Here is a 26,622-nt window from a genome sequence, read left to right as displayed (position 1 = left end):
ATAGTTAGGACAGATAGCAATATTTCACTGTTTACAGTTGCACAGGGTACTCTAGAAAGAGCCATTTCCAGTATAAGAAGGTGACTGAAAGCATAGAGCAAAACATTACCCAAGTATCATAAGAAAAATATGGAATAAGTAACACTCTTGAGAAATCATTGAGAATTAATCAAGAATTAAGTATAAAATGTAGGAAGAGACCAATATCTCTGAATTTACTGAAAATATTGCTTCCAGTTATGAGGAAAAACAATCTTTTTGGGCTCTGGGGTTTTTGGGTTGTTTTTTATTTGGGTTTTTTGGGGGGGGTTTTGTTGTTTTGATTTGGGGGGTGGGGTTTTTGGGTTGGTTTTTTGTTTGTTTGGGTGCCCCCTTTTTTTTTTCTTAAAAGATTTTTGGTTGATTGTAGTTGGATCCTCAAGCTCTTAGTGGTTTCTGTGGTTCTTTTGGTCATATATTTGAGGACTGACCCATAAACTTGCTACTGAGAACAATGTCTGGAAGTGGACTGTTTTATACATGATTATTTGGGATATGTTATGGTGGTGTCATCCCTATTTACACAAATGCTTAGCCAGCAAGAACAGCAGTATGCGTAGCACTTCGGATTAAGTGGGTGAGATATTATTGCACTTAACAGCTATCCTGCCAGAATTCCCATGATTAAGTTCTAAAAAGAAACAAACAAATTAGAAAACCCCACTGAGTTCACCATCATCTATCTTACGAAGCTCAGATAAAGAAGCTTTCAGGTTCTGGATGCATGATCAGTGCATCTCTACAATTCCTTATTAACATCCTTTGAGTGTTTATCGTACTTCCTCATACATTCATAACTCTGCAGAGGATTTTGAGTGCTTACCAGCAGCGTCCTTACAGCAAGTGCTCCAAAGCAGCAAGAGCCATTCTTTCTTCATCTATATATAGATATAAGGACCATATAAATTCTAATGAGAAGTTCCAGATGAAGAATAAATGTCAAAATAAATGTGGCCCTATTTTAGCTATCTGTGTAAATCAGGAAAGCATTGCTAGCACTTCTTGCCTGTGTTGTCTTAGTTTCTTACCTCTGAAGCATTCATGATTTGTAAACTGTATGTTTTATAGTTAGTGGTGATACCATCACAAATTATGTTTGTGAAGTAGCAACTTATCTGAAGCATCTGAAGCTTTTTATTTCAGACCTGATTAATCTTATTCTGAGTTTGTTTTCCATGTGTGAGGTATAGGCTGTGAAAAAATGGAATAAAGGGTTGGAATTGTTCCACCTTTTGGTCTTGAATCCAATTTCCAACAGGATTTGTCTTTGTAGTGAAATGCAACAAAGTTGGGTGTTCTGCTTTTTAGTTCAGATGCCCTACTGTACAGAATAGCTATAGGTTGTTGTAAGTTTAGGTATCTGTGCATTTTTTCCCCTCCTCTTTTCAAGCTGATTGCTTGTTTCTCTGAGTGGGACTTGCAAGACTATTTGTTTTCAATAAAAAATGTGTTTTATGCCATTTCATTAGCTGAAAGCCTTCCTAGATGCTGCTACAGTAACAACCCCACTGCTGCCACGTCAGTTACTTACCTATTGGCTGAAGGCTTGGCATACACATTCGCCACCACTGTGGTGGTTTTTTTTAATTTTTATTTTTTGTTACAGCAGCTACATATTGTGGAAAAAACTGAATGTCTACAGAATATTTAAACTAAATCTTTCTGGCACTGCTCTGTGTGTGTCTTTTTTATACTTTGACAAACAGGGAGGCTTGTTCAGTGGCCTATGTACTGGGAAACAAGTTTTTTTGTTTGAAAGCTCAGGTGATTATAGTCTTTCATAGATTTTTATGAAATCAGGTTAGTAAAATCTTGCATACTGAAAGCAGTCAGCCACACAAGCTGATAAACTATAGCAACCTCAGTCACCAAAAAGCTGTGCGATTTTTACTGTAAAATCGCTTAAGCTTCTTGGTTTTTTTTTTTTTTCCTGTAATAAATACTTCATAAAATCAATGCTGTTATTCTATTTCCTGATCTTAAATTCTTTAATGAACTGCTTTGGCAATAAAAGTCACCATTTGTACTTGTGATTTAGTGAGCTGGGTTTAAGTGAAGAACCTAGGAAAAACTAATTATGTGGCCTGTTTTTTAACCTGTTTATATAAATATGTCTGCGTCTTCTGGACTATATAAAAAGTCTTGGAGAACTGTCAAACAATATGATACAATGCAAGATGTTGCTGCAGACATATGTTTATGCTTACCTCTTAAAGATGTTTCTGGCTTGGAGCTGGTATTAATATGTGTAGTTAACAAAGCACACATGTGCAACAAAAACTTTTATGGAAAAGAAATGGATTGAGAACATGAAGGGTGTGTGGAAGTTTCCCTGTATTGATGAGGTGGTCAGATTTGCATCATATGAGTCTAAGCACTGTAAAAATATCCAGACTTATTTTGCATCCTTTTAGTAAGGGAACTGTGTGAGGAAAAGCTATGAAAATAGGATCAGTTTTGTAATAACCTGGATGGAGTGTTAACTGATTGTAGGTCTACCAATTTATTTTTTAAGTCCGTTCAGATCTGGGAGGTGTCTTTATTTTTCAATTGCAGCAGTGATTCAAATACTGAATACTTGGCTGAACTAATGTGAAGATACAGAGTTGAACAGCAGATCATTTAAAGACTGATCTGCAATCATCCCTAGATGTACATACTCAGAATAACCAGTTGATGAAGCTGGCTTGTTTCTTAAAAATTTTTCTTCAATGCCTTTTTATTTTGTTTAGCCTTATAGGTGTTAAAACAGAATTTGAAATGTGATTTGTCTGTATTACTAGTTTCGTGTAGCTGTATCTAAGGGTTGTACTGAAATTTTGATGATCTTGTGTCCTAAATACAGGGTTTTTTCCATGATGCTTTGAAAACTTTGAAAAGTTTTACTTTTTGAGATTGATTTTTACCTGATTTTTAAAAAAAGGGAGGGATGGAAGGTTGGACAAGAGGGTTTTTTTTCTTCAAGCTCTCTTTCACATTTCAGATAATTAAGTATAATTAATTTTCATGCTCATGCTTAACCTTTACATCAAGCACATGACAGATCTCTTAAAATTTGGCACTTTGTATAGGCTGTTCTATGCTGTTTCTGTTGCTTCTAACCCTCCTGGCTTCAAGTATTTTAAATGGACTAAAAACGTGTTCATCTGTGCCCTGGGAATATGCTGGATTTCTCATGTTAATATGCATAGAAGTCTATTTTGAATATGTAGGTAATAAAATGTATCTGTTCCCAGAGCTCTGTAAAACAGTGTTCCTGAGTTATGTAATATCATGGATGGTAACCATTAAGACTTAGTAAAAAACCGATTGATAAAACATTGGTCCCTATGCTTTTCTCTTTAAAAAGCATAAATCTGATTAACTGAGTTAAACTAATGAGTAGCTCTTCAAATTTCACATAGTAATCAGTCGTGTGTATGTGGCCAGGCAGAATGCACATTCCAATTTTTTAATTGTGAAATTCCAATTTACCCTGAAGGACCTACGAATCTTTGCATGGAATTAGAAGACTTCTTCCCTCTTCCACTTATTTCCCTCTGAAAAAATAAGTAGGGGAAAGGGCAGTATTTTTATAGGCAATTTTGGAGCTGCTTCTAAGTTTCAAAATGAATGTAGCATGCTTAAAACACATAGAACAGAAGCCTTGGGAAACAAGAAGCAAATCCCTTAACGTTCTCATTTTGCTGCTTATAATGTCCAAGAATCTTCACTCTGTTTGGTTATTCATGCGACTCACATGTTGGCAGACTGATTTAGTGAGTAGAAAAGGTTTGTTCTTGTAAAATCAAATTACTCTTTACAGTTAGAATATAAACTTCAACTTGAAGCAGAAGCGGAATCAAGACAAATGTTAGTTAACAGTTTCATAATCACCATGGAGTTAGGTGCCTGCCGTGTCTATATGTGCAAGTTGTATATGTTCAGTGGGGGAAGGCTGTTCTTGAGTTCGGGTGGCTGTGTTCTGTGTCTGGTATCGCTGTGGAACTGCTGTGCTGGCATGGTAAAGCCGATAACGAGTTTGTGGAAGTGGTGGTTTAGATGGCTCTAATTTGTCACTTTTTGCAATATGCTCTGCTGTAAACCGATTTTCAAGTTACAAGCACCTGAGAACAAGGTAATTAATAAGAATTTGTTAAATGGTTGATATTCCCATAGTTGGACACCTGGGAGACAGAACTTACAGTTGCCAAATTGTACTTAATGTGGTTTCAGCATTTCTGTCAAACATGGAACACGTGCTTTTTAAGTGTGTGACAAAAGATAAAGCAGTGTGCGCTCTTCTGGATGATAAATACAAGAAACTTCAGAACAAACTTTTGGTGTACAACTTCTGGCTCTTATGACTTTCAGCTTGGAGGATAAGCTTGCTTTTGGATGCTGTTCAGCTTTGTATATTTATAAAGTTGGCTTTTCATCTGGAAAGGTTAGTATGAAATAAGCACTATTTCAATGCTGCTTGACTTACAGGGACCCAGACTTGATACAAAGTCTGGAAATGGTGGAGAAGATGGGGGAGACTTTGGCTTGTCTTTACTTTAAAGTAAACCCACTGTTTTAATTAATAAATTGACGTAACCTGAACTATTTCAGTGTTTCAGCCATTTCAGTATCTCAGTCATTCTGGGCAGTTAACTCATAAGTCCTCAGTTAATACTTTATATAAATGATAAGCCCTTGTTATTCATTATTTTCTTGAATTTTGTCGTCAGCCAACTTTCAGTCACCACCTAGGTCACTTGTCTAAAAAGCACCTAGGTGCACTCTTAAAGGGAGGTGTCTTTAGATATCTTTGCACTTGTGGAGTCTTTATAGGCCGTCTGAAATGTACTCTTAAAAATTGCTGTTACTTGAGGGTGGGTTAATTTCTGAAACATGGGAAATGTTTTATGTTAGATTTTTTAAGTGCTTGAAAGTAAAATTGTCTTTCCATTCTGAAACATTTGACATAGTTATATGTTAATGGCAATAATGGACAAGTTTTTCAGTCGTATTTCAAAAATATACGTGGTTTATTTTCCCTTAGCAGCTAATGCTTGCTCTTAATTCTTTTTACCTAGGGCTTAGGCAAACTTTAGTCTATGTTCTGATTATGAGCAACTTCTACAGTATTTTAAGGCCACTGGACTTAAGAATAATTTTAACTTGAGAATCTTACTGAGAATTTTTTCTTGCTGTTTAAAAATGCAATAAATACACTTAACCTGAAATTTTAAATAAATGTGAAAAGCAACTGCTTTTCATAAATGGGAAGCATTGAAATAATTTAAAGTTGTTCCATGTGTTAGCGCACTGATACATGAGCTCATATAGAATTTACTGTGTGCAAGATATCTTCTTCTTCTAGGCTTTGAGTAGACCAATGTACTTAGATAGCAGGGGAGCAATGGACTAAAGCAGGTGCAGCAGCTGAAATTGTGATGGCCTTTCAATGATTCTTGTTTAAATCACTAATCTTTCTGAACTTGTGAGTTTCTTGGACAGGGCTGGACGTCATGGTTTTATTAGTGTTTTAGAGGGTTTCCTATAGAACCTTCTACTTATGATGAATGCTTACCACCACAATTTAAAAACAGACACATGTATTTTGAGATGGTGTGCATGTCAGTCCTTTCCCACTGAATTTGGGGAAATAGCAGGTAGTATCTTCTGTATTACCCAGATTCTTTGAAAAATTATATTTCACATGACTGTGTTCTCACCAATAAGATAATGTGAAATTAATGTCAGATATGTACTCTGGGCAGGAAACTTTCTTAATGTAGACCAAGGAAGGTGGAGTTGTACTGCAGTATGTCTCCTCTCGGCATTTACTGTTGTTTTACTTTTTATTCAAATTATGTGCAGTCTCAAACAATTTCTCTAGCTTTTTTGTGATTTCCCCTCTCCTCTCCCCCATCAAATTCTGGATTCTTAAGATCCACAAGGTTTTGATGTTTTAGGAAAGCTTGGTTTAAATTTTGCATCAGTGGCTTGGTATTTCTTATGTTAATTTTTGAGTGGCTTGAATTCTTGTGCTGCATCAAAGTGGCATTTAAGACGAGAAACTAATAGTTGTAGTAATTGTAGTAAGATATAATCACATTGTAAATGTGTGCTTTTACATTATCTTAATGCAAGTAGGATTTTTTAAAAACATACATTACCTTGAAACTGCATATAGCTTTTCAAAAGACCATAATGTTTTGTTATATGTGCCTGTATGTTACATAAGGACTTGAATTAAATTGTTTCAGTAGGAAGACCTGAGCAGTCAGTCTGTAGTTTTCGCACTCCTCATGGATAATAAGGGTTTGCAAAATGTAAAAGTTAAAAATTTTGTTTGGGGTGCCTTTTTAGATGGGGACTGTATCAACATACTTGTTCGATGCAGTAGTGAGTATGTTAACTCTGGCAATGGGGTGCAATAATTCCTGTAGCAAACGTTATCTGATGGGTGAACTCATTATCTGGAGAGTTCTTTTTGAAGCACCCAACATGTAGAGCGTTAATAGGCGCTTCAATTGAAAATGCCTGTGTTAGTCCTGAACAGTCTTACAGACTTATGGACCATGAGGATGTCTCCAGGCTCAGTTCACTAGTTCTTGTTTTGAAGTTCTTAACCAGCATCAGAAATGTCATCAGATTTTGCAGGACTGTGCTTCCTGCAACTGCTCAGCCTTAGGTGAAATGTTTAATTTGCTGGTATTAAAATACAGACAGTGGTTTGTGCCAGTCTTAATGCTTCATGGTTACATAAAGGGGATGAATCTTTCCCTGCTCCAGCAATGAGCTCTCGCTGCTTTTCTTCTGCTGGTTCTATGTCCAGAAAAAATAATAAAGGAAAATCCCTGCTGGTTGAGTGAGGTGAACTTGGCTCATCAGCAGGTCAGTCAACACCAGAAACACTGTAAAGGAGGGCATGGGACCAGGTGGCTTGGAGCAGGGGCTAAGGAGCAAGGAATGGGATTTTCCCATTTGGTAACAAGCTGTTAGATGAAATCAGTTGTCTAGCCAGACCGTGGGTTCTGTTTCTTTCCAATAAGTCTTTCAGATCTGAGCTCTCTGTGCTTTGAGTAATAATAGATGTTGAGACCTTCTGTCTGACTAGAAAGGAAGTGTTCTGTACATTTTGCACTTTTAATTTGTAGATTAACAGATCTGAACACTTTACTAGTACTCCTGGAAATGAAAATTCTCCACTATTGATTTAAAAGCATTTCTGTACTAGTAAATGCAGGGAATGAGACACGATGAATTTCTACTTGTGTTTTGCAGGAATCTTGACTCTAACAAGAACGTGAATTGCTGGTTGATATATTCTAGTCATGGTTTTACAGTGGAACCTCTGGTATAAATCATGATATAGATAGCTGGTTTACAACTTTTGGCATTAGTGATGCAGAGTTAAGAGGACCAATGATAAACTTGCCTTCAGGCACCGGCAGCTGTATTTTTTCTCATCAGTTAAGCAAACAAAAAAAAAACAACCTGTGCCCTGTAAGTTTGAATGTAGTAGGTTTTTTTTCTTCATATAATGTTGGAAGTCTTTTGGCTGCCTTTTAATTTGATTTAGATTTTTTTGAAATAGGTTAATACATTTCACTGCTTTTGTTTCCATTACTGAGGTGTTTAAGCAAGGTGCAAAGGTTAAGTAGCTTGAATTCTTTCAGTAATTAAAAAACGGAATCTTTTAAAAAGTTAAAATCCTTTATAACAATCTTCATGCATGTGCATAGTGTGAAATGTCTCAGTGTACTATACTATCACCTGTGTTCTTTGAGATAATTTTTTTTTAGTTTAAAAGGTTGTTGGAGGATCCTTTCTCTTTCTTTGCCATGCTTTGTACTTGGCAGCTTTTCTTTCTTCTGTAAAACCATTTTCTTTCAGATCACCTGTTCATTTTCCCATTTTCTCCAAAATGGAGAGTCAAAGACTTATTTTGGTTTGCTCTCTGACCAACCTGCCATCTTCCTTTGCAAGGTTAACAGCTGCTTTATCATCTCATTGATCCTGCTTCCTGCAGGATTCAGATGTCACAAGAGATGGCGATCTTTGTAAAACTGTCTTTCTTGGAAGTCTATTTTAGAATCTGTATTGGCACCTTCCACTGTCTTAGGCTAATACTGGACAGGAAAACAGAAAGAGGAGGTCAGCACCATCTACCAATTGGCGTTTTCAGTTTTGATACAGCCTGCAGATTGTTGCTTTTACTACATATAATTCAGAGACTATGGATCCTTCAAATTGTTAAATCATTTTTCTCCATCATGCTCTAGTACACAGATTCCTTGGAGCAAGGAAATACGTCTTCGCCAACCTTAATTTCTGTGTCCATGCAGTCAGTATGCAGCTTGTGAAATTAGGTATGGAGATAACTAACAATGTTCATATATTTTGTAAATTGGAAAAATGTTGTCCTAGCATAGTGATTTGTCCTTGAACATTTTGTACTTAATTCTGTACTTATGTCTCAGAACAAAAATGGTTTTTAAAATATTTTTTTCATGGGTGTCAAAGAATAACATAGTATTTTACCTCAGTTGTGTTTTAAGGTTTTTTTCCTAAACAAAAATTTTTAGACATCAAAATTTCTAAGCATGTGAAAATGATCAGTCAAGTATTGTTTGTTTTATTTTAGTAAATGCAATGCAGATGATTTCATAGAGCGGTATTTTCTTAGAGTAGTTTGAACAGGTGGTCTGTGTTGGTGAAATTGATAAAAACTTAAGTTCTCTAACAAAAAGTAGAGACTTGGCACTTTTAAAATACAGTACCTTCCAGCCTGTTCAGTGTTTGGGCAAGTGAGGAGCAATGCATATACAAAAGTTTGATAAATTCCCTTGGGAAAGGAGGGGGAAACAGGCATGTTAAATAGTTGAAAGCTTGTTGAAGCACGCATTTTGTGATCGAATACTACAACTGGTTCTAAGAGACTTCACACTTTGTAGTAGTTACATTGAGGCTGCTTTCCTTATCACTGAATAAAAGACAGAATAACTAATTCTGCTGATCTTTGAGACACTTAACTGTAGTTATATTTCTGGAAGTACGTTGACTAAGTAAATACTTTTTAACTTCTTCAGGGCTTTTGAATTTTTCTAAGTGATGCTGGGATCCAAAATTACACTGCTTTTTAGGTTTCAAACAATTAGGCTCTGACTACCACATGGTTAAATGTTTTTTTTTATCTGTAAATGAATTTGCAAGTGAATTTTAATAGTCTTCTGACCAAGACTTCCCCTTCATGATGCTTCAGTGCAGGATAATCTTAGAGGATCTTTTGACATCTTGATACCTTTTTTTATTTAATTCTCTACTACTTTTTTTTTTTTTTTTAAATAAACTATTTGCAGGGAGGGTTTTTCTTCTCTTTAACCTTCCTTGAGGACAAGGATCTTGAGAAGCACACTGATGAAGTGTCACTTCATTCAGCAATGCTGGGCAAGTCTGCTGTAGTTACCTTGGCATGTGAAAAAGGGTTTCAGTGCAGCAGCACAACTATCATGGAAAATGGAAAGCAGGCAGTCAGGCTTTCTGCAGCTGAATTAGTTATTTTTTACTCTTTTCAGTCACAATTGAAATATTTTTTTGACTCTCTTAGAAGTAGACTTGGGCAGGATACTTCTGTTGAAAGTGGAGAAAACTTTTTTCATGATAAGGTTTCATCTCAATAACAGCTTTAGCAAAGGGTAGGCTGAATACATCCAACTCAACCAAATAGCTGCCTTGCTAGAGTGGGGTGATGAGCATGGCTTTAAAGAATCGTGTCTATCGTATGTGAACATGTTACTCTGGTAAATTAACGAGGCCTTAGACCAGTTTTGACAGTAACAATGTTAGATGGGTTTACTCTCCTAAAACTCCACTGTGCCTTTCAGCTGATTGGTGGTGAGTTGATGAAAACATTCCAGATGAAATGAATTTAAAAAACAAACAAACAAACAAAAACACCAACCCAACACAACAACCCCACCCCCAAACCCCAAAACCACAAACAAAATCACAACACTTTAAAAGCAAGATTTAAGGAAACATTCAGGTTTTTTCTGTTGAAATACAAATTAAATTGAATCCTTCTGACCTGCTACTGTCATATGGAACACAGTTTAAGTAACTTTTTTGGAACCAGACTTGAGAAAATGCTCTCATCCACTACATTTAGTTACTTTTTTAAATTTTTTTTTTTTTTGTCAGCACTAAGAGTAACGTACTACATAGAACTGTTCTTCGCAGGATCACTTATTTCCTGCTAAAGAAAAATACTTGTTTTCTAGTCTTCTAGATTATTCTACATGCCTGTGAAATTCTGAAGATCACTGAATAATACAATAAAGTAGCCAGCTAGTTTATAACTTCATTCTCTGTATGTACTGAGAGAGAAGAGAGCACAAAAATTGTGAGATTGAATCTGTGCTGTATTTCTGTATTTGAATGAGTGCCATTCATCATTAACTCTGGGGTATTATATGAACTTACTCCAAGTGAAGAAACATAAAGAAAGTAAACTAAATACAGTCATTTATTGGTAGGAGTTGGTAGAGTCTGTCTTTTCCCTAATCCTAAATATTGCTCATAGTTTTAAAAATTGTTCATTTAGTCTGGCAGGAGAGGGTAAACTGCACTGGTGCTGTCCTTGTTCTTTAGTGTTCTTTATTTTGGCTTTCAAACCAGACTATTTTAAGAAAAATATTAATGGTGATGGAGTAATTTTTATATGTTTTTGTTTGCTTGTTTGTGGTGTGCTGCTCCTTTTGGAGGTGGACCAAGGTTTCATTTCACCAAGGTTTTTATAGTACTACATCAACCAGCACATGGTTCCAGCCCCATTGCCAGCTCTGCTTCCTTATTTAAGGCAAGGGATGGCCAAGGATCTAGTGAATGGGAGCGAGATCGGGAGCGAATTAGTTTACATGTTCAGATGGAGCACAGAGGCTGTGATTGGACCAGGTTTGAAAATAAACTGGTTTGACACTAAGGAAAAATGCATTTGATAAGGGCTACCCTGCATGAAAAAAAAAGTGGGATAAAGAACCAGAAATGGATAATGGGATGTAGCGTGGGGGAAACTGGTGCCTAATGGTAGTGGAGACAAAAAAATTTAAAAAGGAGGTAGGAAAACAGGAAACAGTGAGTTTAGTATTGAAGAATGTTTAGGGTTATGATAGATTGCGAGACCAATATGAGATAAGGACATACCCAGAAAAGACTGAACTGGGAAAAAGACAAATTGGAGAGGGTAGGATAAAAGCAGAAATCAGCAGAAATGTTGTCTAGAATTAGTGAGAATTCTCTCAAGTTAATCCATTTCTTTCTGAGAGAAGTCAACAAAGTGTGTGCCCAATGCTTTTTCTATTGAGTCAACACTCGCAACTATTAGTAACTGTCATAAGTGGGAGAGGCTGGAGAAGTGCATTTAAAGTTTCTGGTTGAGCTAATTAGTAACAGTGTAACAGTGTGATGCAGTGCAGCAGAAATTGTCCAGGTATGCCTAAAGGTCTGAAAACTGCATATAGGCTAACAAAAAAAAAAAAAAAAAAAAAAAGAAATGCCAATTTCTCTAATATTTAACATAATGTAATATAGGTAAACTGTGCTTATGTATTGATAAAGCCCCTGCCCACCTCATCACATGCTGTTTCTTTTGGAGAATTTTCTTTTATGACTTCTCTGGAATATGTTAATACACTTGCTGTGTAGGAACCCAACCCTAATTGAATGGTCTGTGTAGTGAACAGTTTAATCTCATTTAGGCTAATTTAAAAGATACCCTCTAATCTGGGATGTTGCGTCTTTACTTCTGCTTTCTGTGTATAGAATAGGCACATAGCACTGCTGCTTTGGCTCATGAGCTTTACTTTGAAAGACTGGACAATGCCATGATGAAAAATGTGCACATGCAAACTTCTGATTTTTTTAAAATGGAGCATGAATAGCCCTAGAAGTCAGTAAATAAGGCTGCGGAACCATACAATGAATAATGAGAACAAAACAAAATAGTGAATTAGCTACTCCCTAATGGAACACTGTCGATCTGACTGAGGCAGCAGTCCCATCTTTTAAGTAGTACATGATCAGGTAAGGTTAGCACAGCATCCATACAGAGGGCACTTTAAGGCTTCACAGGTGAATTTTCACTTTAGTACTTCACAGACTTCGGTTTCTAGTGTTGCAGCCTTAATCTGTGTAGTTCTCTGTATTTATTTTATTTATATAGCATGGGGTTTTACCTACACAGTTCACTTAAATATTTATCTATTTATTAAGAGACTTAATATTGTCAGTGGCCGTCTGTCAAGATTTTACTCTGCATAAGAGTAAGGACTTGGTGAAAAAGTATCTTTGTACATATTCCTCTTGAATTGTGCTACGTCAATCAGCCTGTTTAATAGCTTGCCTAATAACTAGGGGAGATGCCGTCCTCTAGAATAATGTTTTTCCTAAAATAATGTGCAATTACTATTATTCTGCTATAAGACAAACTTAGCTTTATGGCTGCAACTAATGTAATGAAATGCAGCCATATGGCATTGGTTACTAGGTCAGGTTTCTCACAGAAAGATTTCTCTTTTCTCTTATGATTTAAATAAGTAAATAAAACCCCTAAGTTCTTTTTACTTTGTCAGAATTCACTAAGCTTTCTAGCAACGCATTTCTTCTGCTGGCAATGCAGGGGGATGTAACTGTATTTGCTTTGTTTGGCAATATGGACAGCATTCATCAAAAAAGCATCAGAGAAAATGTATTTTAAGTTTTTATAGGGAGCTGCTGTTCAGTTCAAGACCATGCAAGATTGATTTATCTGTGTGGCTCTGTAGAATTCTCCATATGCCTTCACTTCAGTTGTTCAATGCAGGAAGCAATATATTCAACATATAATTTTGTATGTTAAATGTATAAACATATATATGTCCTGGTTTCAGCTGAGAGAGTTGATTTTCTTCATGGCAGCTAGTGCAAGGCCGTGTTTCAGACTTGTGCTGAGGAGGAGGCTGATCACACACTGATGTTTATAGGTGCTGCCAGGACAGTCAAGGACTTTTCACCTTCTCTGCTGTGCCAGTGTCTGCAGGTGCAGGAGAAGCTGGGAGGAAGCACAGCTCCAGTTACCAGCCTAGGATTTGACCTTAGGTTTCGGATTGAGACCCAAACCGGCCAATGGTATATTCCATATCATGCAGGTCATGCCCAGTATATAGATGAGACTCTGTCCGGAAGTTCTCTCTCTGGCTCTGGGTCATCTCCCCCCTGGGTTGCCCCTCTCTCAGGGTCATCTTGGGCTCTTATCTCCATTCTGGGATTGTGGTTTTGGGACTTTTCCTGCTCCGGGTTTGTTAGCCGGGAATGGGCTGAGCCTTGGTCATCAGGTGGTGAGCAGTATCACTGTGTGTCACTCGTTTGTATATTTGTATATTGTATTACATTTGTATGTTATATTTGTGTTATTTTAATTTACTATTATCATTATTATTTTCAATATTATTGTAATTTAGTTATTAAATTGTTCTTATCTCAACCCATAAGTCTCTTTTCCCTTTCCCCCTTTAATTCTTTCCCCCATCCCCTGGCGGGGGAGAGGGCAGGGTGAGTGAACTGTTGTGGCGTTTTGCTGCCAGCCAGGGTAAAACTACAACAATTTCTATGTGTATATTTGTGTGCATATGGGTTGTTATAAAATACAGGCCTTATTTCAGGAAAGCAGAGTTGTCTTTGTTCAAATATATTGTCTCTTACACAGATCTATTTTAAAATTATCTTTAGACTGCATAAGGATGATTTTTATTTTTTTTCCTTAAATACAGACTGGGTTTGTCAGGGAATTAAATGGAAGAGCCATAACTTTGGTTCTTAGTTTATGGCAAAATAAATAATGTGAAATGGTTATTGTGTCTTAACAAATCACTATTTATCAGATGATCCATGGTAACTATGTGCTTGATTTTAGCAAGTAAAAACATGCTTGAGTTTAACTAAACAAATTTTACCCTGAGGAATGTCGTCTGGCATGCAGTAACTCCAGTGAGCATTATTAATTCATTCACGATGCCTGCACCATAAATTCATGGGCAGTAAATATACTCCTAATTCTTACAAACAGATACTGGAACTTCACAGTTCAAAACAAATATAAGGGGTGTGAAAGGAGGTATGCATAATGTCTCTTTGCTTAGTGCAACAATCTCATGAGGCTATTAATCATAATTGCTAGTATCTATTCTTGGGATTAAAATTAAATATACAAAGCTGTTGCCCAGCTTTATGTTCATCTGAAAGACTTAGCAGCAGCAGCATCTGTATCCTGTGACTGGGACTATAGGTTAATTCGTTTCACAGTAGCGTAGCCAGTATTGAGAATAGATGATCTCTTCTGAAAGAGGAATAAATCCAAATCCATCCATCTTCCTCACCTTTTCTGAATTGTGATGTTGGGCCTTGCTATTTCTAGTGCTTGGGCCAGAGGTAATACACAATAGCTGTATTCAAGATGAGAACACTTCAACTAGAATCAGAAAGTTAGATACATATCTGAAATTTCTACAAAAAGATCAGAAGTACGTAATAAAATCAGGATTTTCTTCTCCACTACAGTTATGGTATTTTAAAATGCACAACCCAAGTATATGAACAACAATCTGGTTTTGGGGTTTTTTTAATATTTAAACTGGTTTACTGGTTGGTTTACAATACTTTCTTTCAGTGATTTAAGCTAAAAACAGCAGAGGACACCAGTTGACAGTCAGTTTAATTTGCTGATTCATCTGTTATAGTGATGGCTTCAGGCCAGAGCTTGGCTTACAGACTAAAGTCTGAGAGCTGTGAAGATGCTGGGATTTGAAGGAATGGTGGTAAATTGTTGCTGAGTGAAGGCAGTGAAAGTTTTTTATTTGTTTTTGAAGTGATTCTAATTTTGCATTGACAGAAATCCTTCTACCTTGGACTTGCAGTCTTTTTTAGTTAAATGGAGACCAAACATGAGAAAGATACAAGAATGGAACAGCTGGCTATTAGTTAAGTGCTGCTTCCACGGATATCTTGTGCAACCAAAAATGCAGCTCAAATAAGCTTATGTTTCACAGCAATCAAACAGAGTTTTGGCAAAGGCTTTGCAAGTGTCGTCTTTTCCTGGCAGGCTTGCAAAATAAATGTGCTGGGTTAAGTAATGAGACTAAAAGGGAAAAAATCCAGGAAAACTTTTCTTGCCAACAAGCAATCTGGAAGAGGGTTGCGACTGAAGAATTGATGGTTTCTAATTTAAAAGAAAAGTCTTAAGTAGATTTAACCCATTTTGTATGAATTCTGACTCTGAGAAGGGTTTTGAATATCTAATCCAAACATACCATGTGAATTTAGGAGAGTATAGCTTTTTTTTTTCCTAATCACTAACAATGGAATTAGAAGTCGTTTATATGAAAGAATTGATGGTTTCTAATTTAAAAGAAAAGTCTTAAGTAGATTTAACCCATTTTGTATGAATTCTGACTCTGAGAAGGGTTTTGAATATCTAATCCAAACATACCATGTGAATTTAGGAGAGTATAGCTTTTTTTTTTTCCTGATCACTAACAATGGAATTAGAAGTCATTTATATGAACAGAACAAATAGCTCACTGCCTTCTACTTTTCAAAATAAGTCATTTAACAGTGTTTTGTATATAATATCACTCTTTTTCCCCATAGCTGTGAACACCAGCAGGTATGCTGAAAGTTATAGGATCCAGACATATGCAGAATATGTTGAGAAAAAACATGAAGAAAAACAGGCAAAGAGAAAATGTACAGAAGATAGTTGGAAGGAGATGGAGAGAAAGAGGTTAAAAACTCAGTGCACACCTTACGTTTCCCAGAGTCGATACTACTGTGTTAACAGGTGAGACTTTTCCTGCATTGCCAACTCTTGTATTTTTATTGCATTTTTATGAGAAATCTAGCAATTTTCAGGTAGTTCTTAACCAATGGATGACATTTTTTTCTGTCCATGTTTCTTTGCATATAAATCAGTAGTGGTACATCAACTGTCACAAGATCACAGGTAAAGGAGCAGAGGGAATTTGGTCACAAACATGATTAGAAACATTTTAAAAATATTGGGATTTTGAGGGCAGGTCAAATAGCAGCTTCTGAGTTTGATGTAGCAGTACCATTTCTTATAACTAAAGTAAAAGGATAATTTTCTTTATTCATTTGACACCTCTGAATGGCTTGTGTCATCTGGAAACTTAGCTGTCATTTTATACCCTTGTAAAGGCCATCTTGGTTTTTGGATGACTTTCCACGGTGATAATACTGCCACAGAGAAGGGTATAAATTACCATCTTGAACAGTCCTGATGAAGTCGTCCTTATGCTTCAGAAACAGAAGAGCAAATGATACTTGCATGGCTTTAAATTTTTGGAGTAAAACTTGAAAAGTGTGTTAGTTCATTATTTAAGGTTAAATTAAGTCAGGAGATGCTGGTTTTGTGTCCGGTACAGTATGTTGCTGTGTATTGCTTGTTCCATTTTTACCCTCTCATATTAATGACAGGTTTTGGATGTGATGGTAACAGGAGGCTTCTTAGTCATCTGTGTAGCTGTGAATGGGAAGACTCTTTTAGTGCTAATATAATTATGTAATTAACCTATCAAGTTAGTGCCCTTCTTTCTTCCTCCCCGCCCCTTCAGATTCTACCAATTCTAGATTTAAAACGTTTGTGGAGTGCGTAAATTAGATGTGAGGTGGTGTTTTGGGGTTTTTTGTTGGGGTTTTTTTTTTTTGGTGTGATGTTTTTGGTTTGCTTTGCTTCGCTTTTTTTTCCTGGTTAGACAGACCAAACGAGATGGTCATAAACCAACATGGAAGTCTTTCTGCTTTATCTTTCTTGGGAATGCTATGATAATTTCTAGCTCCCATTATATCTTCCTGTGAATGTTATCTGTCATGTAACAAAAATATTAAACTTGTTCTGTTCTTCTCACTTACACGAGCTTATGGTGTGCCTACTTTGCCAAATCAAACACAGGTGTGTATTTTGGCTAGCCGTCAAATTTTCATGGCTTTTGTCATGGTGGGAATTCTAAATGTGATATGAAGATTTTTAATCCCTAAAAGCCATATGGAGGAACCTGGTGATGAAATCCATATCAAATGAAGTTAGTTTAATTGAACTATTGCACTTAGGAAAACTTGGGAGTGCATGCTCTGAAGAGATGAGGAGCTCTGAAGATTGTCCTGGCACTAGTTTAGTGTTGCTAAGATTTAGCTCTATAATTAAGTCTGTATTAAATAGTCTCAAAATACTTTTTGAGTCTACTGCAAAGAAATACTAAGTTCTGGTTTTATTTCTACTACAGAAAGTATCTGTCCTCAATGAATGTTGGGTTTGGGGTATCTCTCAGATTCTAGGCAGTTGGTAAGAGTGGCAGCTTATGTTTTAAACCATAAAGAATTTATTTTTAACATATACTTTGGAAAATAGTAAATGTGGAAAGCTGATTTGTTGTTATCTCACAAAGAAGTTTGAGGACTACAGCAAATCCCTTATTAGGAAAATTGCTGAATAAAATTCTCATTGTGGTGGATCATAATTTTACTGAATTGTATGCCTAACCACTTAATGTGCTTGAGAATTTTTAATCTATTTTTTCTGGTGTTGTAAAATTCCCCAAGAATCAGCCTTATTTTTAGATGATTAACACTTTAATAGCCTTGGATAACAGCTTTTATTTTGTTGATAGAACTTCTTTTGTAACTGCTGTTGCATTAATTTTTGTTCTCGCATTATTCCGTTAATAAAGGGATTTGGTTCTGTGCCAAATTCCCTTTCATGCAGGTCTTTTGAAATATTTTTTATTAATCTTATTTGTTACTAGTTAGATTGTGTTCTTCTGTCAACTAATCTTTTGTAGATGTTTCCTCTTAAGTGTCATCTGGTTAGGTATAACGTGGAACTGCAAACCTTGTGGTCTTTCAGTTCACTCAGGATGAACATTTTCCTTTTGTTTCCAAAGATATTTCAAAAATATTTATCTTAATTTATATATATTATATATAACTATTTTTATGCTAAATATAATAAAGGTCATAAATCTTTATATGAAGGAATTGGGACAAATATATGTGTGCATTTATATTTGTATGTATTTCTCCAAATTAATTTTAATCGTATATAGTTGAGCACTCAATACTGCGATGTATCTAGCAGCTGATCTCTTATAATAGCTACATGTTACTGCATCCTTTATTTATTTATTATTTAATAAGCTTACTGCATCAGTTTCTGCCAGGGAGCACAGCTGCAGAATAACTGTTCCTCTCCATGATGACAATATATCCTGGCTACTTTTTCATTCAGTAATGAAGTTGTTGGGTATTTCTTGTAAGGAACTTTTGTCTTAAATTGACAGATTGATAAGTGTGTAACAAAGGTTTTTTCATTCCTGTTTTACTAAAAAACCTATAGTCCCCTATTATAGAGGAACTACTCTTCAGAAAATATAGTGTAATAGTATTAATAGCAGTCATGAGGTACAACTGTTTATAATAACATATACCCTTTGCATATAACTTATTACTGTTAGATATCAAAATTTATTTTAATGGAAATACACCTGACTATTAACATCAGATGGAAAAGCATAGGGAAAACGGATGCATCTGACAAAACTTGAAGTAGTTAATAAGATTCTCTTCTCTAAAGCTGTTCACTATTCAGGACACACTTTCAAAACGGATGGATCATGACCTCTTGTGTATTCTATGGTACCAGCTATGTTGTGCTGCAGCACATAACCAGCAAATAACTGCCTGCCAGCTCCTCCATGACTGTTAAATGCCTGGATTCAAGATATTTTCCTTAGCAAAATAGTGTTAAACCACAACATGAAAAATTAAATAGAGTGTCTTCTGTGTAAAACTAGATATCCTGCTCTACTTGTAGATACTTATTCTAATTTTCCTGATCGTCATCTAGGATTGAGTAAAATAAAATAAGGCCAACGGCAGAAGACTTACGCTAGTATGAAGTATAGGAAGGTAATATGTCATTTTGCTGTACAGGTTTTCTAGCTAAAACCAGGAGTGCTGCATCTTCTGTCAAGTTAGGGCACTGTTTGTAGCACCAATTCCTTGAATGTCTTTATTTTGCTGAAGACGGTTTGTATAATTTTTGAAATGTTTGTGTATTTCTGCTGATGACTCTTTTGCTTTTTACAGAAATGGTTGTTTATAGTGGTTTATTACTGAGTAAAGGATAAGAATTGTGAAAAGCTGAGTCATTAAAGATATGGATAATAAATATTTCAAGCAAAGTATTGTACTCTAGTCAGGGGATTTCACCTGCTCTTAAGCTGCAATGGCTGATTTTTATGATGGATCAGTAACTACTCCCCCCTTCAATGCAGCAAGAAAATACAGGGTTTATGTTTTTGTTTAAATGGAATTTACTTGAAGTTGGAGGTCTGTATATATCCAGGCCAATTCAAGATGCTCTGTTGTGATGGAAGTAAGCGGTCCTTACAGTAGGACAGGCTCTTCCAAAACAGAAAATGTTTAATGCTACATGATCATAATTGTTTTCCCACCTTTTACTCTCTCCCCTCACTTCTTTCAAAATAATTACCTTAGTACTAGTTGGATTGCTGCTACTTAGTAGCTGAAATGACATGACAAAGCTCATGGGCAGTTTAACCTGGTGGAGTCCCTGCTCTTTCTGGCAGTAGGGTGATATAGAAGTCCTTCACATCCTGTTGATTATTCTAGTACTAATGTTGCTAGTCATACTGCTGGGATTTAACAAAAATACTGTATTCTTTGTTGATTAGGTTTGTACTTAACAGGAATAGAAATTGAGAATAAAATCTAGATTTTCTGTTTCTACCACCTTCCTCCAGTGGCATTCATCCTCGTCAAGTTTGCCTGTGGGCTGGCATTAAAATAGGTCAACATAAGGGAGAGGCTGAGGAAGGACTAGTGGAACTGCCGTCATCGAAGATGCTTGGAATCCCACCTACCATCATCACCACCTGATGTGAAAGCTATATTGTGTTCACTAAGTAGATTTGCCAGCTGGAGTGTATGATAGGCTTTTCTTGTTGTTTTGTTTTCTGCACACACGCCCCCTACTTCCCCCAGTAATTTCATTTAAAAATGAGAACAAACTCAATTTCGATATACAAAAGAAATTTCAGAACCTTCTTAAATATATTCTTTAAAAAAAAATTATTGCCTGGAGAACTGTTGCACATGTGTGTTTTGAATCCTAATTGCTATGTTTGTTAATGGATGATGTAAATCTCTGTCTCTGAATAGTTCAGGTATCCAAACAGTTGAGGATCCTACACAGGTGTATCTGATTTGAACAAATGCTGCTAGCTCTTTGTTTGGTTCTTCCACTTTGTTGTTTCTCAACAGAGTAAGGAAATTGAGACAAAAATATGGACATATTCCAGAATAGCTGGTATAATTAGAAAACTGAACTTTGCTCTGAGTAGTGCTCTAATTTATATATAAAACCACGCTGATTTGCTACTATTGCTAAGTGAATATGTAGTGTTGCTTTAGTCCTTGAATCTTATTTTGGGTCAAAGAAGAATAAGACACACACAAAAAATCAATCCTTGGTGTAGAATAAAATTAATATTTTGGGAGAAAGCAAGAAGTCAACAGTTCTTAATTATAAATATATTGAGTTTTGTGCTGCCATTTTTTGGTGTTTTTTTCCTATTAAGGTATCTGCAGGAAAAACATAAGGCCTCAAATGTTTGTTTTGTACTTTGGGACACAGCGGATTGTGCACTGAAGGTCAAGAACTTTCTCTTTATTTGCAATAACTTCTCAAGAGTCTAAGTTGAAAAAAATTAAATTCAGCCATAAGAGGTTTCAAAAAGGGAGCTTCTTCCTACAGTGAGTGCAAGTTCCCTTCTAACAGCCAAGTGCTCACAATACGTCTAACAAATCCTGGGATCGTAATTTCTGGCCCAGGAGATTTTCTTCCTTATGTATTTTTTAGAATATCTTTCCCAAAAGTAGAATTCTTACAAACTTTTCTACAAACTACACAATAGTTTTTCATTTTCTAAATATTCTTTTTGCACTAGACCTTTTCTTCCCCAAACCTAGTTTTTGCCTGTTTTACAATATTGAAGGGTGTGTGTAGGATAAACACTAAACACTTCTACCCAGCTTTTGGTTTGCATCGTTTTATTGCTGGTAGTTGCAGTGTGACTTGAAACGATGATTTGTAAGAAATTATGCAAGAAAGCCTTCTGTGTGTGAATGTTTGGAGGAAAAGCCAGCTATTCATTAAAGCAAATGGTGTTTGTGCTCCTGAAGTGGAAGTAAGAGCATGAGGTGTAATCATAGGTTTCATGTTTGTTTATTGCCTTTGGACATCCCAGAAAGAGTCTGTTTTAAATTGCAAAATGTTCAGCTGAAAAAATTCCATTTCAAAGCCAAAATTATACAGCCAAATTTAACAGTCCTTTAGCTAAAACTTTATTGAAACACCGTAATTACCTGCTGGTATTGATTAGAAAAAATAAAACCGTTTGTAAAGCTTTGTTCTATAACTTGGTATTAATTTTTATTTAAATAAAAGAATAGAACAGAGGTTAGATACATACAGCCATTTTGTGTGGTTCTTAATGAAAAACTAAAGGTTTGTAAGTCTGAAACTTTTTTTAATTGGTTGGTCTAAGAGAGCATTAAAATAGACATTTAAGTAGCTGGTATTCACATATCTAGAAGTTTTTAATTAGCCCCTTTGCTACTCCCTTCTTTCTTATGCTAGTTTGTTTTTACTATTGTCATTTGTCTTTCAAGGAAACTTAACAGTAGAATTCCAGTCAAATGAAAATCTATGCAGTGTTATTTCAATGTATGCTGAATGAAATGGAGCTCAAAGTTCATCGTTATACTACTATTAGTCAAGCTTCATTCAAATACTACCTATGAAATGAACGTACAATTTTTTGTGCTTTTTATTTTACCGGCCCATTGGATAGTAGGACTCTTCACTTTAAGGCTTGATTTAAAGTTTATTGTATGCAGCTTGATGGTTTTCTCTACTTTTATGTAATAGAAATGCTTTTAACACTGCATATAGTTCCAGGAGAGCGGATGAAGTTAGCATGTAGAATCCTTCAATATCAAGATATGTGTTTGAGGCTTAACAGTTCTGTGTGACATACTATCTATTGAGAATGCTTTACAAGAGCTTTCATAACTACGAGAATAAAAATTAAAATAAAGCAGGGATAGAGAACAGATTTAATTACATTTGAGTTGAGTGATCTCGTCAGAATAGCAGAGAAGCCTGACACATCTATAGGACAAAGAATTAATACCTTCATCTACAGAAGATTAGGTGGTCAACTCAGGGAATTCATAGTTAAGTCAGATCTTCCAGATAATGTAATTTAATGGTACACTACTTCAGTCTATTCTGCTACCTTAAAAAACATCTAATAGATGTATAACAGCTAGTACCTATGTCATAGTTATTCTTGACTTGTTAGTGATCATATTTCTTCTAAATTTCAGTTTTACAGGTACCAGTACATTGGGAAAGAGAAGCATGAGTCCTATTCAGGAGGAAAGTGGTTCTGATGATATGGAAGAGGGAGAAGGTCAAGATCCAGAATGTGATCAGACAGACTCCTGTCCAGAGTCCCTTCCAGATGGTAAGAAGAGAGCCAAAAAGTTCAAAAAGATCAAGACAGAAAAAGTTTCAACAGGTAGGCACAGTGTTCGTGTGCATGGCTTTCTGTTCTGTTTGCAACTACCTGAGGCCTGAACAGAACTGAAGTTGTTTTCTTGAATGTCTTAACTTTTCTGGACTTCTATGAATGCAATGCAATAAATCACTGTTATAAGGTATTTTGCAATGTTATTTAAACTGAAGATTTCATCATATAAAAATTGTAAAAACAAAAACAAACCCCCAAACCCCAAAACCAAAAAAAACACTCCCACAAACAAACACAACCCCACCTGAGACCAGCCAACCAAAGCGATATGTAGTTGATCTTATTTGCTTACTTTCTTCTTTAAAATAAAGCTCTTTGAATATTTGTAGCTATTTTTAATCCATTTTTTTGTTTTGGTTTGGTTTTTTAAATGTGACTTTCTAGTTAAGGTTACCTAGTATGTTTTGCATATCGTAAGTAAAATTGAAGGCATTCTGGAAGTAGGATTCTAGAGTAGGTTTCCCTGTTAATCCAATACTTTATCATGAAATCTAAGGTTAACTTAATGTGGACATTTTCCCTTAAACTTGATTGGATGGAGTCCTGGCATAATTGCATCCACATAGCTTGACCTGCCAGATGTGTGTCATTACACAATCTCTGTTGCTTGCAAATGAATCCAGTTTTAATAAACCTACCTGCTGCCCTGAATGCTAATGTATGTGCCCTTTTAATTAGCATTTTAAGACTAAATAGCCTGATAATACTGCACTACCATCCCTTATTTACAGTTAATTTGTGAGATATTTCTGTAAATTGAGAAAACAATGGAATTTCTCATTAAGTCATATCTTAATAATTTCTCATCTAGAGCACTTCCTGTACTGAAGTATATTCAAATATTAACATTAATAGTTAACACTTCATTTCAATCTCTGCTCTACCACTTTTGTCCAGAAAGTGGTATTGTGTACCAAGCATCCTTTCTCTGGGTTTGATAGAGTAAAATCTTTCTTAGCCGATTCAAAAGCTGTGCTTGGAATTTGCTTTCTTCTTGTAGTTCAGTAGGGAAATTAGGCCATGCAAGCATATGCAAAATGGCAAGAGTGTCTACTGTAATTCCAAGTATAAAGTTCATGCTCTGTATTTGGCATTATGAATATATACATTATCAGTACGAGTGTGATTCATCTTTCTTCTCCAATTAATTTGGGCTGTAAATACTCTCCACTGTCTTTAGTTGTCTTAACTGCCTTAAACAAGAATAACTGCACTTGGGAAAAGAGTGCTATTTAATGCTATCATCCCAGTTATTGCAGAAACAAAATTACTTGGATTAAAAATATTAATTAATTGCAGAATATAATATTTACCATTTGGGTAAGAAACTTGACATTTACCTTTTTTTTTTCTTTTTTTTTTTTAAGTGCCTACTCATAAACAGTCTCTTGGTTTCCCTTTGTAAATACTGACTTGCCAGTAATGTATCTAGAGCCTTGCTCTAGAGGAAAAAAATATGTCTTGGTATGCTCTGAGAGAAGAAAAAGATTCTTCATTTAATCTTTATTCCTTTCAGTGTTTGTATATTGAAGTCTTTAATATATTGTTCCATGACTCTGTCTTTTAGGATGCCTCACAACTAGTTCCACTGGAATTTTTGAAGTCCCTGAAACATGGTAGGAAACAACTGCCTTACAAGTGGAATTGATTGAAAGCAGTTGTGAGAATACACCTCTTGAAAGCCATACTTTATTTAAATAAAGTGGTGTTAACAAAGCAGTATGTGTCCTGAAAATCAGTTTAATTATTTTAAACTGTTCATTGAACAATCACTGTCAATTTTACTTGTGTGTATATTAACTAGTATATGACTCGTTGTTGATCATGTGAAATCCTTGCTGTTATGATGTTAGATTTAAGAAGCAAGACAATGTATTTTGGTCACCTACTTTGGCATGCTGACTATGAAATGTACAAAAAGAACTGGCACTTCATGATTTCATGCTAGGCTATTTCCTATGCTTGAGGGGAGTTACCACAAATCTCCTAATCTTTAGCTGTTTTTTCAGGCAATATCAGTATGCTGTTCTTGAAACAGGTAGAGCTGCAGTTTCACATATTTCTTTCTACCAGTTACTTTATCTGGAAATCTTTTTCAGTTTTCCATTCTCTGCCCCCCCACCCCCTCTGAAGCCAGTATTCATCTAAATGCCAACTTTATACATACCTTATCCTTTCAAAAAACTGTAACTTATAGGTTTCTCAATTATTAATTTTCTGGTGGGAGGTAGTTTTTCTTTGTTTTCACATCTATTGCTGTTTTCACTCTTAAGTCTCGATCTGTTTCTTCCCTCCTTCTTCCCCAGCTTGTGGGGTTTTTGTAAAAATGTTTTTTGGTACCTGTGACAAACCTGCTAACTGCACCAGCCCCTTATTTGTTAAAAAAAGATCTGCATTGTTAGATTTCAGAAAATGTTTGATATTTAACATTTTTTGTATCATGGAAATAAAAACAAAAGATGTATTTCCATAAAATGAAAATTAAAGACATTTTCTTAGGATATGGTTTGTTTTTATTTATTAGCTTCTGAAATGTTTTTAGTGAACTCTTTTTTCTTCATAATATAACAGGTTTTTTTGTGAGCCTGTGGTTAGCAGACCATTTTGGTCCATGGATTACTTTCGAGATTTGTGAAATGTAACGAGGAAAAGTAAGCCTGTTGTCATAAGATTTAAATTGCCATGTGTTTCCCTTGGAACGGGGGGGGAAGAAGAGAGTTCGGCAAATCAGGGAGTTTAAAACCATTGCTGTGGAAGAGTGGAATATTAAGAAGGCTTCATCAAATTTTATTTACATTAGAGTGGGAGCCACTGTCATTTAAACAACGCAATAACCTGTTTGAAGGTATGCCAAAACTTTGGGATTTTTAAGTTATTCTGAGAGCTATCTTGAACTTGCATTGCAAAGGGGAAAATTATCTAAAAATGTTAAACATTAAATGTTTAATTTCTAACCTTGGAATACTAACAAAATTAGTATAATTAAGTTGTTGTTTTTTTAATAGCAGACACATCATCCCATTCTGACACTAAAATGTGGGATAGAAGAGGGTGTTGTTAGTGATGCAAGGCGATATTAGTAACTACACTCTTCTGCTTTCAAGGATCCAGAGACTTTTCTTCTCTGAGACTCATGACCTTAGGAGTAAATACCTAAATCACTTCTATCTTGAGTATACAAACCTAGGAAAACTGCAAATTCAGTTCTCAGAATATATGCAACACTTAAAGAAAAATGTATAAACATTTATCTCTTACGGAGATGATTCAGGTAACTTATACATTGTTCTATACAAATGTTTGGGAGGGGTGTTATTAACTATATACCCTAAAGAACTGTCATAACATGATTTGGGAGGGAGTGTAGAGTCATGATATCAAAAGGATACAAAAGCATTTAAAGGGATTGTCAGAACTATAGGTAAAGAGACAAGGAAGTCTCTGTCAAGAGCTATTGAGGCCTACACTGTTGCAGAGAATCCACCTGGAGTCTTCACCCTGAGGCTGTTAGGATCTTTATGGTACTGACTTCCTCTTGAACAGCAACGCTTACATACCTGCAGGAAAAATGTGAGTCTTAATTGCATTACAATACAATCCCTTAAAAACTTGTTTCTTTGGAGTAGGCCATGTATATCATCCTCTAAACTGTAAAGGTTAATAGCTATTTCCACTATTTCTACCCTCCTCCCACCCCGAATTGTCATTTTGAGGAGCAGGATATTATTTATGAGTCTTAATTGCATTACAATACAATCCCTTAAAAACTTGTTTCTTTGGAGTAGGCCATGTATATCATCCTCTAAACTGTAAAGGTTAATAGCTATTTCCACTATTTCTACCCTCCTCCCGCCCCGAATTGTCATTTGAGGAGCAGGAT

At 35.6% G+C, this 26,622-nt stretch overlaps 1 protein-coding gene across 1 annotated transcript in view; it reads left to right on the top strand.

Moving 5' to 3' along the window:
- Positions 1-25,243, top strand: part of PARN (poly(A)-specific ribonuclease) — a 59,810-nt gene extending 34,567 nt beyond the window's left edge. Inside the window, exons 21-23 of the mRNA XM_010072460.1 lie at positions 15,697-15,886; positions 22,537-22,730; positions 24,310-25,243. Coding sequence (XP_010070762.1) covers positions 15,697-15,886; positions 22,537-22,730; positions 24,310-24,362 — 437 coding nt within the window. The 3' untranslated portion in view covers positions 24,363-25,243. The remainder of the gene's footprint in view (positions 1-15,696; positions 15,887-22,536; positions 22,731-24,309) is intronic.
- Positions 25,244-26,622: the final 1,379 nt, after the last annotated feature.

Source organism: Pterocles gutturalis, unplaced genomic scaffold (genome assembly GCF_000699245.1).
Source record: "Pterocles gutturalis isolate BGI_N339 unplaced genomic scaffold, ASM69924v1 scaffold18646, whole genome shotgun sequence".
In the NCBI taxonomy this organism is placed as follows: Eukaryota; Metazoa; Chordata; class Aves; order Pterocliformes; family Pteroclidae; genus Pterocles; species Pterocles gutturalis.
The sequence above is the reverse complement of the archived record's forward strand: the minus strand, read 5'-3'. Positions and strand labels throughout refer to the sequence as shown.